The 15419-nt window shown below is 46.4% G+C and overlaps 1 protein-coding gene across 3 annotated transcripts in view; it reads left to right on the forward strand.

The window, feature by feature from the left end:
• Window positions 1–15419, forward strand: part of nalcn (sodium leak channel, non-selective) — a 286480-nt gene that overhangs the window by 247727 nt on the left and 23334 nt on the right. For all 3 annotated transcript variants that reach the window (XM_046358989.1, XM_046359008.1, XM_046358998.1), the window contains 12 exons: window positions 708–875; window positions 1546–1650; window positions 1922–2028; window positions 2186–2306; window positions 2562–2660; window positions 2917–3010; window positions 10508–10614; window positions 11319–11393; window positions 11536–11655; window positions 11847–11915; window positions 12201–12349; window positions 12870–12963. In XM_046358989.1, the coding sequence (XP_046214945.1) occupies window positions 708–875; window positions 1546–1650; window positions 1922–2028; window positions 2186–2306; window positions 2562–2660; window positions 2917–3010; window positions 10508–10614; window positions 11319–11393; window positions 11536–11655; window positions 11847–11915; window positions 12201–12349; window positions 12870–12963 (1308 nt within the window). The remainder of the gene's footprint in view (window positions 1–707; window positions 876–1545; window positions 1651–1921; window positions 2029–2185; window positions 2307–2561; window positions 2661–2916; window positions 3011–10507; window positions 10615–11318; window positions 11394–11535; window positions 11656–11846; window positions 11916–12200; window positions 12350–12869; window positions 12964–15419) is intronic.

The raw sequence follows: 15419 nt of genomic DNA on the forward strand, positions 1-15419 counted from the left end.
ATAAGCAGACTCTGTTTGATTAAGGCTATTGCTAATGAGTTCGGGAAGATGACGCAGTGAAACTTTTGAAGATAGCTTTTTAATGACTGATGATCAACTTAATTCCGTCGGGATGTGTCGATCATCATTTATTTTCTTGTTTTTTGTGAGCTGTTAGTTTTTTTAGGCCGTCTTTCAAAACAACTCTTCCCTTTCTTGTTTGGGAATATAATTTGCATATAGATGATATAATTGGATGAGAGACGGGAGAGAATTGAATTGTAATAGCTCTGACAGGCACACTCCACACAGACAGTGGCCCAGTGTTTACCTTACCATTACTTATGGGGGGGCTCACCTCCCTGCCTGCCTAGCTCTGTTGCCTCCTCCTACCGAAATGAGTTTTGTTCTATAGGTGTCAATTGACAATGTTACTGCCATAGGGCCTGTGGGATGGTGTAGTTAAAATTAGTGGTGTTATATGAGTGTGTTCTTAGCTTTGTATAGCATGCAAAGGGCAACGCAGTGTGTCCGATGGGCTTTGTCATTTTACTGTTTGATTAGAAAGGTCAGGTCAGGACCTGCGTTTCTAATGACCTCCCTCCCTCCATACCATCTCTTTCCCTCTTCCTCCTTCTTCCTCTCTCTCCCTCCCCCTTTTTCATTCTCTCCATCATCTTCCTTTCCCTATCACTCCCTCTCTCCCTTCCTTTCTTTCTCTCTTCCAGTGTAGTCTGATCTTCCTGTGTTGGCTGCCTCCTAACGTGCCTCCGGAGTCTGGGGCTCAGCTGCTGATGATGCTGAGGTGTCTTCGCCCCCTTCGCATCTTTAAACTGGTGCCCCAGATGAGGAAGGTGGTGCGGGAGGTCATCAAGGGTTTCAAGGAGATTTTCCTGGTTAGTGGTGGCCACACAAGCACGCACACACGGTGTGAAAACTTGCACTTGTAGATGCACACACTAAGAGACACATACACAGGATTGTAAGCATGCACATACTCAAGACAGACAGACATGCACATGAATGCACAATTACATGCGCATTGAGCCACATTCTTACTTTGAGCTCTACCTGCTTAACTCAAGTTTCCATTGACATCAATTAATGAGTTATGCTATAGTCTGAGTGGTCTGTGCTCATCTCAACTCTGGATCAGGCCCATTGTGGACAGTTGAACCACACTAAGTAAAAACACTCACATACATTTTACATGTATACACAGTGGATACATTTTGGACCAAACTCTGGAGCTAAGCCTGATTGTGGAAATGCTCCATATGAGACACACAGACATGAAGTGATTATTTTGACAAAGTTTGACCTAACTTTGTACAGTAGATTACTGTAAGATGCTGAGTGTGAGGTTTCCCCTGCCCTCTTTGTTCTCTCACACCCTACAGATCTGCCCAGCAGCCCAGAGGCTATTTGACTGCGTGGGAAAGCCCTGGCTGTTTATAACCCTCTATTGATCTAACACACACAAACACACACGCGAAAACACACACACACACTCACAGGTTTCCATTTCTTCCCTTTTACTTGAATGTTTCTGTGTGTGTGTTATAGGTCTCCATCCTGCTCCTGACACTAATGCTGGTGTTTGCAAGCTTCGGCGTCCAGCTCTTTGCTGGAAAACTAGCCAAGTGCAATGACCCCCACGTATTCCTTCGGGTACGACCAAGCTCTTTATAAAATTGATTTTCAAAACATAGAAGAGCAGATATTTCCATTAAAAGCAATGGCCATATTGGGCGTACTATTTTAAATGATGGATTCCTAAAAAAAATTGTTGTAGTGTAGTTATTTGATATTAATGAAACCAGAAAATCTGATTTAAATCATAACATTGTCATTATGACATCTCGTACCATCTACTGTATGTCCATTCTATCCATTCAATTTGCATGGTGTAGTGACATCTGTGCTCTCTGGTTGTTTGTAGGAGGACTGCCATGGAATCTTCCGGATCAACGTGAGTGTGTCTAAAAACCTCAATCTCAAACTAAGACCAGGAGAGAAGAAGCCTGGCTTCTGGGTGCCAAGAGTGTGGTGAGTGATTAGGATTGGCTGAAACATATATAGTGCTGGGCTGGCACTAAACCTTGCACACACTGTAGCCCTCCAGGACCATGAGTAATGATGGTGTCATTACTATAGTTCTACTCACTACATAAAGTATGTTTTAATTATAATACTTTTTTTTCAGGGCCAACCCTCGCAACTTTAATTTTGACAATGTGGGTAATGCCATGCTGGCTTTGTTTGAGGTCCTGTCACTCAAAGGCTGGGTGGAGGTCCGTGATGTCATCATTCATCGCGTCGGACCGGTACACACATTTACTGTCTCTTTGCTTCTGCCTCGGCCTCTCTCTCTCTCTCTCTCTGTATCTCTGACTTTGTCTTTCTCTCTCTCTGTCTGTCTGTATCTCTCTCCTCACTCTCTTCTCTCTTCTCTCGCTCTCTCTCTCTCTCTCTTTCTTCCCCTCTTCCTCTCTCTCTCTCTTCCCCTCTCTGCTTGATGATAATACTGGATCCTACATACATTGTAAGAAGTAATGACACACATTTGTCTCTCCCTGCAGATACATGGTATCTACATCCACGTGTTTGTCTTTCTAGGCTGTATGATTGGACTCACTCTGTTTGTCGGAGTGGTCATCGCTAACTTCAATGAGAACAAGGTAAGAGATCCAAGATCCAAGAGAGCACCATTCTGTGCTCTGTGCGTTTTTCCCAGTTTCAACAAAGTTGAACACAATCATGTACTGGCATGGCGTAGCTGGAGACTGTACACCTCGAATGCTGACTTGTATCACGGGTGACCTGCCTTGCACACCTTCCTGACAATAATGATTGGTATTCCTCTCAAATGTATTCATAAAGCCTTTATAACGCCGTCATAAGACCTGGGTCTGTGTGTGTATTTTTCCTCCCCAGGGTACTGCTCTGCTGACAGTGGACCAGAGGAGGTGGGAAGACCTGAAGAGTCGACTGAAGATTGCCCAGCCTCTCCACCTCCCGCCACGCCCAGGTGTGTGTGTGTGTGTGTGTGTGTGTGTGTGTGTGTGTGTGTGTGTGTGTGTGTGTGTGTGTGTGTGTGTGTGTGTGTGTGTGTGTGTGTGTGTGTGTGTGTGTGTGTGTGTGTGTGTGTGTGTGTGTGTGTGTGAGAGAATAAATAAAATGTCTGTTTCTCTCTCTTTTCTTATATTTTCTCTTCTCATATCTCTGCCTACTGTGTGCTAATAAGCTCTCTGTCTCCTCTGATCAGAGACAGCGTTTTAAATCACTGACTCTCTAGTGACATTAAAATGCTCAGAACTCATCCACTAACTCACAACCTGTGATAGAGTAGGGGCTTATACCCTATTTCATTATGCAAAGACTAATAGAGTCCTCACAGACAAATACACACACACGCCCACACACAGAGAATTAACTGTTTTCAACAAGAGTTATATTAATGATCGATCGCTTCTACTGATCTAATTGAGCATCCCAACTCAGCTCTTTGCTGAGGTCACTTCCTCTTGACAAACAAATCCTTCACCCAGTTAGATCGTACCATCCTCAGCATGGTAATACACAGACTGATATACACAGCTTGTTATGCTGTTTTAACTGCAGAGGTGTATATGTGAAGGAGTGAGAACAAGAACAGGGAAATGTAAGGAGAAGTGCATGGGAATCAGGGGAGGGAATAGGCACCACATAGACAGTTAGTACAGAGCAAAGCGAAAATCAATGGTTCAGTCTTAGTCAGCGGCTCTGCTCGGTAGAACTATGTTAACCTCCACTCTGATCCACATCCAAAAACCTTAGGCTCTGGCCTGACTCACTTACTCACAGACACTTACCCAATGTGCAGCTCAACCCAGTGTTAGGGAGCTAAGGGAGGCTCGCTTGGCCAAATCGTTTCCGGTTCCTCCTCTATATTCAGAAGTGTCTGCATTCTGCACACTTAGCATTGCGGTAGAGAGACAGCTGAACAATCTTGCTGTTAAAATCTATTGGTTGATTGAGATGTTGGGTTATACCTGACTGGGGATGGGCTAGCATTGGCTGAGGCTGCAGAATAAGGGCTGGGCTAGTGTTTTCTGGGTCTGGGCTAGTGTTTACTGGGGCTGAGGCTATTGTTTACTCGGTTTGGGACTGGGATAGTGTTTACTGGGGCTTAGGCTGAGCTAATGTTTACTGGGGCTGGGATAGTGTTTACTGGGGCTTGGCTAGTGTTTACTGGGGCTTGGCTAGTGTTTACTGGGGCTTGGCTAGTGTTTACTGGGGCTGGGATAGTGTTTACTGGGGCTTGGCTAGTGTTTACTGGGGCTGGGATAGTGTTTACTGGGGCTGGGATAGTGTTTACTGGGTCTGGTGCTGGGCTGGTGTTTACTGGGATGGGGCTAGTGTTTACTGGGTCTGGGCTAGTGTTTACTGGGGCTGGGATAGTGTTTACCGGGGCTGGGCTAGCATTTACTGGGCCTTGTGCTGAGCTAGTGTTTACTGGGGGCTGGGCTAGAGTTTACTGGGGCTTGGGCTGAGCTAGTGTTTACTGGGGCTGGGGTAGTGTTTACTGGGGCTTGGCAAGTGTTTACTGGGGCTTGGCTAGTGTTTACTGGGGCTGGGATAGTGTTTACTGGGTCTAGGCTAGTGTTTACTGGGCCTGGTGCTGGGCTGGTGTTTACTGGGATGGGGCTAGTGTTTACTGGGGCTGGGGCTGGGCTACCGTTTACTGGGTCTGGGCTAGTGTTTACTGGGGCTGGGATAGTGTTTACTGGGGCTTGGCTAGTGTTTACTGGGGCTTGGCTAGTGTTTACTGGGGCTGGGATAGTGTTTACTGGGGCTTGGCTAGTGTTTACTGGGGCTGGGATAGTGTTTACTGGGGCTGGGATAGTGTTTACTGGGTCTGGTGCTGGGCTGGTGTTTACTGGGATGGGGCTAGTGTTTACTGGGTCTGGGCTAGTGTTTACTGGGGCTGGGATAGTGTTTACCGGGGCTGGGCTAGCATTTACTGGGCCTTGTGCTGAGCTAGTGTTTACTGGGGGCTGGGCTAGCATTTACTGGGTCTTGTGCTGGGCTATCATTTATTGGGGCTGGGGCTATTGTTTACTGGGTCTGAGCTAGTGTTTACTGGGGCTGGGCTAGTGTTTACTGGAGCTGGGATAGTGTTTACTGGGGCTTGGGCTGAGCAAGTGTTTACTGGGGCTTGGCTAGTGTTTATTTGGGCTGGGCTAGTGCTTACTGGGTCTGGGCTAGTGTTTACTGGGGCTTGGCTTGAGCTAGTGTTTACTGGGGCTGGGCTAGTGCTTACTGGGTCTGGGCTAGTGTTTACTGGGGCTTGGCCTGAGCTAGTATTTACTGGGGCTGGGCTAGTGTTTACTGTGGCTTGTCCTGAGCTAGTGTTTACTGGGGCTGGGCTAGTGTTTACTGGGGCTTGGGCTGGGCGAATGTTTACTGGGGATGGGCTAGTGTTTACTGGGGCTTGGGCTGAGCTAGTGTTTACTGGGGCTGGGCTAGTGTTTACTGGGGCTTGGGCTTGGCTAGTGTTTACTGGGGCTGGGCTAGTGTTTACTGGGGCTTGGGCTGAGCAAGTGTTTACTGGGGCTTGGCTAGTGTTTACTGGGGTTTGGGCTGGGCTAGTGTTTACTGGAGCTTGGGCTGAGCTAGAGTTTACTGTGGCTGGGCTAGTGTTTACTAGGGCTGGGATCGTGTTTACTGGGGCTGGGCTAGTGTTTACTGTGGCTTGTGCTGAGCTAGTGTTTACTGGGGCTGGGCTAGTGTTTACTGGGGTTTGGGCTGGGCTAGTGTTTACTGGAGCTTGGGCTGAGCTAGTGTTTACTGGGGCTGGGCTAGTGTTTACTGTGGCTTGTGCTGAGCTCGTGTTTACTGGGGCTGGCTAGTGTTTACTGGGGCTTGGCCTGAGCTAGTGTTTACTGGGGCTTGGCCTGAGCTAGTGTTTACTGGGGCTGGGCTAGTGTTAACTGGGGCTTGGGCTTGGCTAGTGTTTACTGGGGCTGGGCTAGTGTTTACTGGGGCTGGGATTGTGTTTACTGGGGCTTGGGCTGAGCTAGTGTTTACTGGAGCTGGGCTAGTGTTTACTGGGGCTTGGCCTGAGCTAGTGTTTACTGGGGCTGGACTAGTGTTTACTGGGGCGTGGCTTGGGATGAGCTAGTATTTACTGGGGCTGAGCTAGTGTTTACTGGGGCTGGGCTAGTGTTTACTGGGGCTTGGGCTGAGCTAGTGTTTACTGGGGCTTGGCCTAAGCTAGTGTTTACTGGGCCTGGTGCTGGGCTGGTGTTTACTGGGATGGGGCTAGTGTTTACTGGGGCTGGGGCTGGGCTACCGTTTACTGGGTCTGGGCTAGTGTTTACTGGGGCTGGGATAGTGTTTACTGGGGCTGGGCTAGCATTTACTGGGTCTTGTGCTGGGCTATCATTTATTGGGGCTGGGGCTATTGTTTACTGGGTCTGGGCTAGTGTTTACTCGGGCTGGGCTAGTGTTTACTGGAGCTGGGATAGTGTTTACTGGGGCTTGGGCTGAGCAAGTGTTTACTGGGGCTTGGCTAGTGTTTACTAGGGCTGGGATCGTGTTTACTGGGGCTGGGCTAGTGTTTACTGTGGCTTGTGCTGAGCTAGTGTTTACTGGGGCTGGGCTAGTGTTTACTGGGGTTTGGGCTGGGCTAGTGTTTACTGGAGCTTGGGCTGAGCTAGTGTTTACTGGGGCTGGGCTAGTGTTTACTGGTGCTTGGGCTGAGCTAGTGTTTACTGGGGCTGGGCTAGTGTTTACTGGGGCTTGGGCTGAGCCCGTGTTTACTGGGGCTGGCTAGTGTTTACTGGGGCTTGGCCTGAGCTAGTGTTTACTGGGGCTGGGCTAGTGTTAACTGGGGCTTGGGCTTGGCTAGTGTTTACTGGGGCTGGGCTAGTGTTTACTGGGGCTGGGATTGTGTTTACTGGGGCTTGGGCTGAGGTAGTGTTTACTGGACCTGGGCTAGTGTTTACTGGGGCTTGGCCTGAGCTAGTGTTTACTGGGGCTGGACTAGTGGTTACTGGGGCGTGGCTTGGGATGAGCTAGTATTTACTGGGGCTGAGCTAGTGTTTACTGGGGCTGGGCTAGTGTTTACTGGGGCTTGGGCTGAGCTAGTGTTTACTGGGGCTTGGCCTAAGCTAGTGTTTACTGGGTCTGGGCTAGTGTTTACTGGAGGTTAACCTGAGCTAGTGTTTACTGGTGCTGGGCTAGTGTTTACTGGGGCTTGGCCTGAGCTAGTGTTTACTGGGGCTTGGTCTGAGCTAGTGTTTACTGGGGCTTGGCCTGAGCTAGTGTTTACTGGGGCTGGGCTAGTGTTTACTGGGGCTTGGGCTTGGCTAGTGTTTACTGGGGCTGGGCTAGTGTTTACTGGGGCTGGGATTGTGTTTACTGGGGCTTGGGCTGAGCTAGTGTTTACTCGGGCTTGGCCTGAGCTAGTGTTTACTGGGGCTGAGCTAGTGTTTACTGGGGCTGTGATTGTGTTTATTGGGGCTTGGGATGAGCTAGTGTTTACTGGGGCTGGACTAGTGTTTACTGGGGCGTGGCTTGGGATGAGCTAGTATTTACTGGGGCTGAGCTAGTGTTTCCTGGGGCTGGGCTAGTGTTTACTGGGGCTTGGGCTGAGCTAGTGTTTACTGGGGCTTGGCCTGAGCTAGTGTTTACTGGGGCTTGGGCTGGGCTAGTGTTTACTGGGGCTGGGCTTGTGTTTCCTGGGGCTTGGTCTGAGCTCGTGTTTACTGGGGCTGGGCTAGTGTTTATTGGGGCTTGGGCTGAGCTCGTGTTTACTGGGGCTGGGCTGAGCTAGTGTTTGCTGGGGCTGGGCTAGTGTTTACTGGGGCTTGGGCTGAGCTAGTGTTATCTCAGGTATACAGTACATACAGCTCTCATTTTGCCTACCAGGTACTCACATCCACCTGTTATGAATGACATTTACATTACATTTACATTTAAGTCATTTAGCAGACGCTCTTATCCAGAGCGACTTACAAATTGGTGCATTCACCTTATGACATCCAGTGGAACAGCCACTTTACAATAGTGCATCTACATATTTTAAGGGGGGTGAGAAGGATTACTGTATCCTATCCTAGGTATTCCTTAAAGAGGTGGGGTTTCAGGTGTCTCCGGAAGATGGTGATTGACTCCGCTGTCCTGGCGTCGTGAGGGAGTTTGTTCCACCATTGGGGAGCCAGAGCAGCGAACAGTTTTGACTGGGCTGAGCGGGAACTGTACTTCCTCAGTGGTAGGGAGGCGAGCAGGCCAGAGGTGGATGAACGCAGTCCCCTTATTTGGGTGTAGGGCCTGATCAGAGCCTGGAGGTACTGAGGTGCCGTTCCCCTCACAGCTCCGTAGGCAAGCACCATGGTCTTGTAGCGGATGCGAGCTTCAACTGGAAGCCAGTGGAGAGAGCGGAGGAGCGGGGTGACGTGAGAGAACTTGGGAAGGTTGAACACTAGACGGGCTGCGGCGTTCTGGATGAGTTGTAGGGGTTTAATGGCACAGGCAGGGAGCCCAGCCAACAGCGAATTGCAGTAATCCAGACGGGAGATGACAAGTGCCTGGATTAGGACCTGCGCCGCTTCCTGTGTGAGGCAGGGTCGTACTCTGCGGATGTTGTAGAGCATGAACCTACAGGAACGGGCCACCGCCTTGATGTTAGTTGAGAACGACAGGGTGTTGTCCAGGATCACGCCAAGGTTCTTAGCGCTCTGGGAGGAGGACACAATGGAGTTGTCAACCGTGATGGCGAGATCATGGAACGGGCAGTCCTTCCCCGGGAGGAAGAGCAGCTCCGTCTTGCCGAAGTTCAGCTTGAGGTGGTGATCCGTCATCCACACTGATATGTCTGCCAGACATGCAGAGATGCGATTCGCCACCTGGTCATCAGAAGGGGGAAAGGAGAAGATTAATTGTGTGTCGTCTGCATCGCAATGATAGGAGAGACCATGTGAGGTTATGACAGAGCCAAGTGACTTGGTGTATAGCGAGAATAGGAGAGGGCCTAGAACAGAGCCCTGGGGGACACCAGTGGTGAGAGCGCATGGTGAGGAGACAGATTCTCGCCACGCCACCTGGTAGGAGCGACCTGTCAGGTAGGATGACCTTTCATTAGTTTTATACAGCATAGAAAAGAGATGATGAGGCTGCTCTTAAAGCAATGGTGAGGCTAACATGCTTGTCCAGTTAACTCAGGAGACTTTTATCAGTAACACATTAAGTATTAACAATGATTTACAGTAGGATGGATTTTGTTCCCTATGTTATTTGGTGCCAATGTTTCAAAATCAAGCATATAAGCAGGGACCAGGCATCTATAAGAGTTGTATTATTTTGTATATACAGTATAATCATCAGGAGATTATGTAGGGGTCCACGTTGGTAACTGGGGCGCCCTGCCTTGATTGGGTAAGTGATTCATATATTTTTTTTATAAAGTACATAATAAATTAATATTACTGGGCCAGTAACATCATTATTATTTATTTTAATATAGTATTTAACATCATTATTTCTAATATGTTTTTATCCAACCACAGGAGCCCGCTCTCACTGTTATGAAATGTGTGGAAGTCCTACAAACGCCTCTGCTCAACTGTAGCCTACGCCACATCGCAAATGTTATGATGGCTTTATTAGAAAGGGGCTTTTTCTTCAACAGAAAATTCACCACACATCGAGTTGTATCTTGGTGCACGGATTTGTTTACAAAAAGGATGGTGTGCCGGGAAGGGGCCTATGATTTCTTAATCCGGCTCTGCGTATGAGACTCATATTTTTAAATTAACTAAGATAAGACCTGTACTGACAAGCTGTAGATCTTATTCCAAGAAGATTGGAAATATTTTTTTTCCATTACAGCCCTGAATCCAATTTTGAGATTTCTGTTGGTTTCCAAGTAATGTTATTGCTGGCTGTAAAAGTTGATAAGTCGCCGGTCGTAGGATGTTATTTATGATACTGGATAGAATAAACGGGTAATGTAAGGAGGACATAATCTGACACACACTGACTCGCACATCGAGAAATACTGACCTGTTTGTGTGCATGCATGTGTGACTGAGCCAGGAAGCATGGTCATGCGCGTGTGTGTGCCAGCAACTTTATAATCCAACATAAACAAATGGCAATCTGTCTGATTTCTGTTTTCTCTGACTAATTGTATCAGTGAAATGGCTGGAGGTACTTGGGTTCTGCAGGGCACAATGTTGTAGAATGTTGAGCTAGAAATACATACTGTAGAGTAAATATGCTTCTCTGACATAGAATAAGGAAGCATGTCAGTTTTATTCATGACATGTCTATCTGCAATGTTCCACGTTTGCTTCCTGAATGTGGTTCAGGTCTGGAAAACATTCAGTTGTACAGCTATAGTATGAGCTCCATCTATATTGGAAAGCATCATAATCATCTCCTAAGGAAAGGTGATGAGGAAATGATTTAGGCTATTGGAATTCACCCTGCTGTTTGGGTCTGGTCTGGTGTTGATCCTCACTCCTCCCTCCCCCAACAGAGAATGCAGGGTTCCGTGCCAAGATGTATGACATCACTCAGCACCCCTTCTTCAAACGGGGTATCGCTGTGCTGGTTTTGGCCCAGTCAGTGCTGCTGTCTGTCAAGGTGAGGCTGTCTGATGTAGACATACATTTTCTATCTACTAGTGATGTGCTGCTCAGCTATTTTCTTACCTACAGTACACCCATCCGCAATTTCACAGAATTGGCCCGGACTACTCGGCCCGATGTAATACAGTGAAAATCAAGGTTGCAATCAATTCAAGTTGAAGTCAGTCAATTCAAGAAGTAAACTGAAATTTTTAAAAGGGTGTCTACACTGAGTGTACAAAACATTAAGAACACCTACTCTTTCCTTTGAACGTGGTATGGTATTTGGTGCCAGGCCCACCGGTTTGCAACAAGAACTGCAACGCTGCTGGGGTTTTCACAGTCAAGTTTCCCATGTGTATCAAGAATGGTCCACCACCCAAAGGACATCCAGCCATCTTGACACAACTGTAGGAAGCATTGGAGTCAGCATGGGCCAGAATCCCTGTGGAACGCTTTCGACACCTTGTAGAGTCCATGCCTGATGAATTGAGGCTGTTGCGAGGGCAAAAGGGGGCGCATCTCAACATTAGGAAGGTGTTCCTAATGTTTTGTACACTCAGTGTATTTTAAGTGACACTAGCCTCAAAAAACGCTATGAATTTCAACGCGTGCATCACTATATATACTATCAATTAAGTTGAGCTTAAAGAGGAAGATTTAAGAGTGGTGCTGGATTGTGCTGGACATCAGCTTTTGTGTGAAATGTGTGTGTTTCAGTGGGATGTAGATGACCCAGTAACAATGCCACTTGCTACCATGTCAGTGGTCTTCACCATTATCTTTGTGTTAGAGGTAAGAGTCTGGGTGCATGTCAATGAGAAATTTGCATGGAATACTATGCACATGGATCTCAAGGCAGGATTGTGACAAATGTACAGTATTATAAAAGCAATGTGACTACAATGCGAATGGATTTTGTTGTTGTGGTAACCAGGTGACGATGAAGTTCATAGCTATGTCCCCGGCGGGGTACTGGCAGAGCAGACGGAACCGCTACGATTTACTGGTGACAATACTGGGAGTCATCTGGATAGTCTTGCACTTTGCTCTACTGGTGAGGACACACATACACACACACACACAGTATAAATACAGATATACAAGCTATTCTTTACAACACTTGTTCTTTCCTGGAACTAGTGCATTTTCTAACAACTATTCTGTACTTCTTTCGAGTTATGACTAAATATATTGTGAAGATTAGTATATAATTAGTAAATGGCTGATCACAGTGTTCTCCTGTAGAATGCATATACTTACATGATGGGCACCTGTGTGATCGTCTTCAGGTTCTTCACCATCTGTGGAAAGCATGTAAGTATAGCCCACTGTAAGCCTAATGGAACTTACAGTGCATATTACTGAACGAAACTGTTAAAAATATGTTTTCCCTATTTACTAGCTTGCCCAGCAGGCAAAAAAAAGCAATTTAGAGTTGTAAACTGTTTTTCTGGTTGAATACATCATATAACTCAAATTATAACCATCTGTTACAACCTCCGTTTGTTTTGTTGCTGGTTGCTAAAAAAGGAGGGAACAAAACTCCTGCAACCATTTTGCCCGCTGGGTGGTCAATTTAATGCTATAATCTGTCTGTAGGTGACTCTGAAGATGCTACTGCTGACAGTCGTGGTCAGTATGTATAAAAGCTTCTTCATCATCGTGGGAATGTTCCTTCTCCTCCTCTGCTACGCCTTCGCTGGAGTCGTCCTATTCGGAACCGTTAAATACGGAGAGAACATCAACAGGTCATCAACAGCTTCCCTTTCTCTCCGTTCTGTTTTTATCCCCCTTTCTTTACCTCTTTCACACGTATTCCTTGTCCTCTGTCTCTTTCCTAACTTCAACTCTTCCTCCCACTTCTCCAAGTCTTCCTCCTTCCTTTCATCCTTTTTACCTTTCTCCTCTCCTTTCATTTGCCTGACTCTGCTCCCCTCTCATTCTCCTTCCTAGTCATCATTTCTCCTATCTTCCACACGGTTAGCGCTCTGGTTACTGTCGAGATTTGAAGAGCAAGTGTCACTTATTCGATTTGTGGCACCATCACAGCCTGCTCTAGTGGAGAAATAGTGGGAGTTTGAGAAGTCTGCAGCCACACACTCATTCTCTCTAAAGTGTGTGTGTGTGTGTGTGTGTGTGTGTGTGTGTGTGTGTGTGTGTGTGTGTGTGTGTGTGTGTGTGTGTGTGTGTGTGTGTGTGTGTGTGTGTGTGTGTGTGTGTGTGTGTGTGTGTGCTACTTTATTTGTTTACATTTTTTCTCAATGACAGGCATGCTAACTTCTCCACGGCAGGGAAGGCCATCACGGTTCTGTTCCGTATTGTCACGGGGGAAGACTGGAATAAGATCATGCATGACTGCATGGTAAGAGCTGGTCTATTTCATTTTTCATATGTACACAGCAGCGTCTTCAGGGGAAACTAGTCAAGACTTACAAAACAGAAAGCGTAGTGTAATACTTTTCTGTCTGTTACGTGAAAAGCACAAGACATAGTCAGGTCTAAAAGGTAACTTTGTAGAAAAAGAGGCATTTCTCAACATAGATTTCTTCAGAAAAAAGGGATATACTGTTACAGTATTATTTCAAGTAAACAAACCAAAGTTCATGACTCGAGAGGGTTTGTTGTTTTTATTGTTCAGTTTATATGTCTGCTCTATATAGATCATATCAATATACACTGATCAATATAAACGCAACATGCAACAATTTCAATGTTTTTACTGCATTACATTCATATAAGGAAGTCAGTCAATTGAAATACATTCATTAGGCCTTAATCTATGGATGTCACATGACTGGGAATACAGATATGCATCTGTTGGTCAGAGATACTGTACCTTAGAAAAAAGGTAGGGGCGTGGATATAAAAAACAGTCAGTATCTGGTGTGACCAACATGTGCGTCATGCAGAGCGACACACCTCCTTCAGGCTGTTGTTTGTGGCCTGTGGAATGGTGTCCCACTCCTCCTCAAATGCTGGATATTGGCGGGAACTGGAACACACTGTCTGTTGTACATGTCGATCTAGAGCATCATCCCGCTTAACAGACAGGTTGAAGCCTGCTTAACAGAGTCGCTAACCTTAGCTAGCTAGCTAAGCTGCTAGCTAAGCTGCTAGCCATCAAGCTAACAAAGTTAGTCCCAGATTAGTTTTGCAATGGAGCCTTTTTTTCTGGAGAAGTAAATTAAGGACAACTCTGAATAGTTGAAACTGGATTTTAAAGAGCTGATTGATTCTCTGCTAGACACTAATAAAAGACCCATCCTATCTGGCCCTGTGCCTTCTCTGAATCGTGGCAATGAATGCTTCAGCAGAATTCTTTCTCTTTACAACTGGCTACAGGATTATTGCAGCTCAATGGGTGTAACTTTTGTTGACAATTTCAATATCTTTTGGAAACTAAACACGTTTTATAAATAGGATGGGATCCACCCAAATCATTTGGGTTCCTGGATCCTTTCACATCATTATAAGGCTGCATTGAGACAATAACTTATCAATTACCCATGCCCAACTCAGTTAATTCCTACCATTGTGTCACTGACTTGTCATAATACTTTACAAAATATACATTAGCCCAGGGGCATTGGTAGACACAATGGAAGTAACCTAACATATGTCCCTCCAACCAATTGTGCTATTGTGTCTGTTTTTTTTGTGTTATTTGTAACTTATTTTTTACATAATGTTTCTGCCCCTGTCTCCTATGTCTGAAAAGAGCTTCTAGATATCAGGACATAAAATTCCCGAAATTCCCATAAGAAAGAGACGGAGATATCGGGGACGTAGGTTGGGGTGCCTTGTAAGGATCCAACGGGGAGTGGGTAATCTGCCTCTACCATCAGTCCTATTAGACAACTTACAATCATTGGATAACAAAATAGACGAGCTACGATCATGAATATCCTGCCAACGGGACATAAAAAACGGTAATATCTTATGTTTCACCGAGTCGTGGCTGAACGATGACATGAATAACATACAGCTGGCGGGGTTGACGCGGCATCGGCAAGATACAATAGCAGCCTCCGGTAAGACAAGGGGTGGTGGTCTGTGTATATTTGTAAACGTTAGCAGGTGCACGAAATCTAATATTAAGGAAGTCTCGAGGATTTGCTCACCTGAGGTAGAGTATCTCATGATAAGCTGTAGACCACACCATTTTTCATAGTTGTCTATTACCACCACAAACCGATGCTTGCACTAAATCCGCACTCAATGAGCTATATAAGGCCATAAGCAAACAGGAAAACTCTCACCCAGAGGCAGAGCTCCTAGTGGCCGGGGACGGTAATGTAGGGAAACTTAAATTATTTTTACATAATTTCTACCAGCATGTTAAATGTGCAAACAGAGGGAAAAAAACTCTAGACCACCTTTACTCCACACACAGAGATGCATACAAAGCTCTCCCTCACCCTCCATTTGGCAAATCTGACCATAATTATATCTTCCTGATGCATGTTTACAAGCAAAAACTAAAGCAGGAAACACCAGTGACTCGAAGTGGTCAGATGAAGCAGATGCTAAGCTACAGGACTGTTTTGCTAGCACAGACTGGAATATGTTCCGGGATTCTTCCGATGGCATTGAGGAGTCCACCACATCAGTCACTGGCTTCATCAACAAGAGCATCGATGACGTCATCACCACAGTGACTGTACGTACGTACCCCAACCCGAAGCCATGGATTTACAGTCAACATTCGCGCTGAGCTAAAGGGTAGAGCTGCCACTTTCAAGGAGCGGGACTCTAACTCGGACATCCCTCTATGCCCGCTGACGAACCATCAAACAGGCAAAGCATCAATACAGGACT

Source organism: Oncorhynchus gorbuscha, linkage group LG01, assembly GCF_021184085.1.
Source record: "Oncorhynchus gorbuscha isolate QuinsamMale2020 ecotype Even-year linkage group LG01, OgorEven_v1.0, whole genome shotgun sequence".
NCBI lineage: Eukaryota > Metazoa > Chordata > Actinopteri > Salmoniformes > Salmonidae > Oncorhynchus > Oncorhynchus gorbuscha.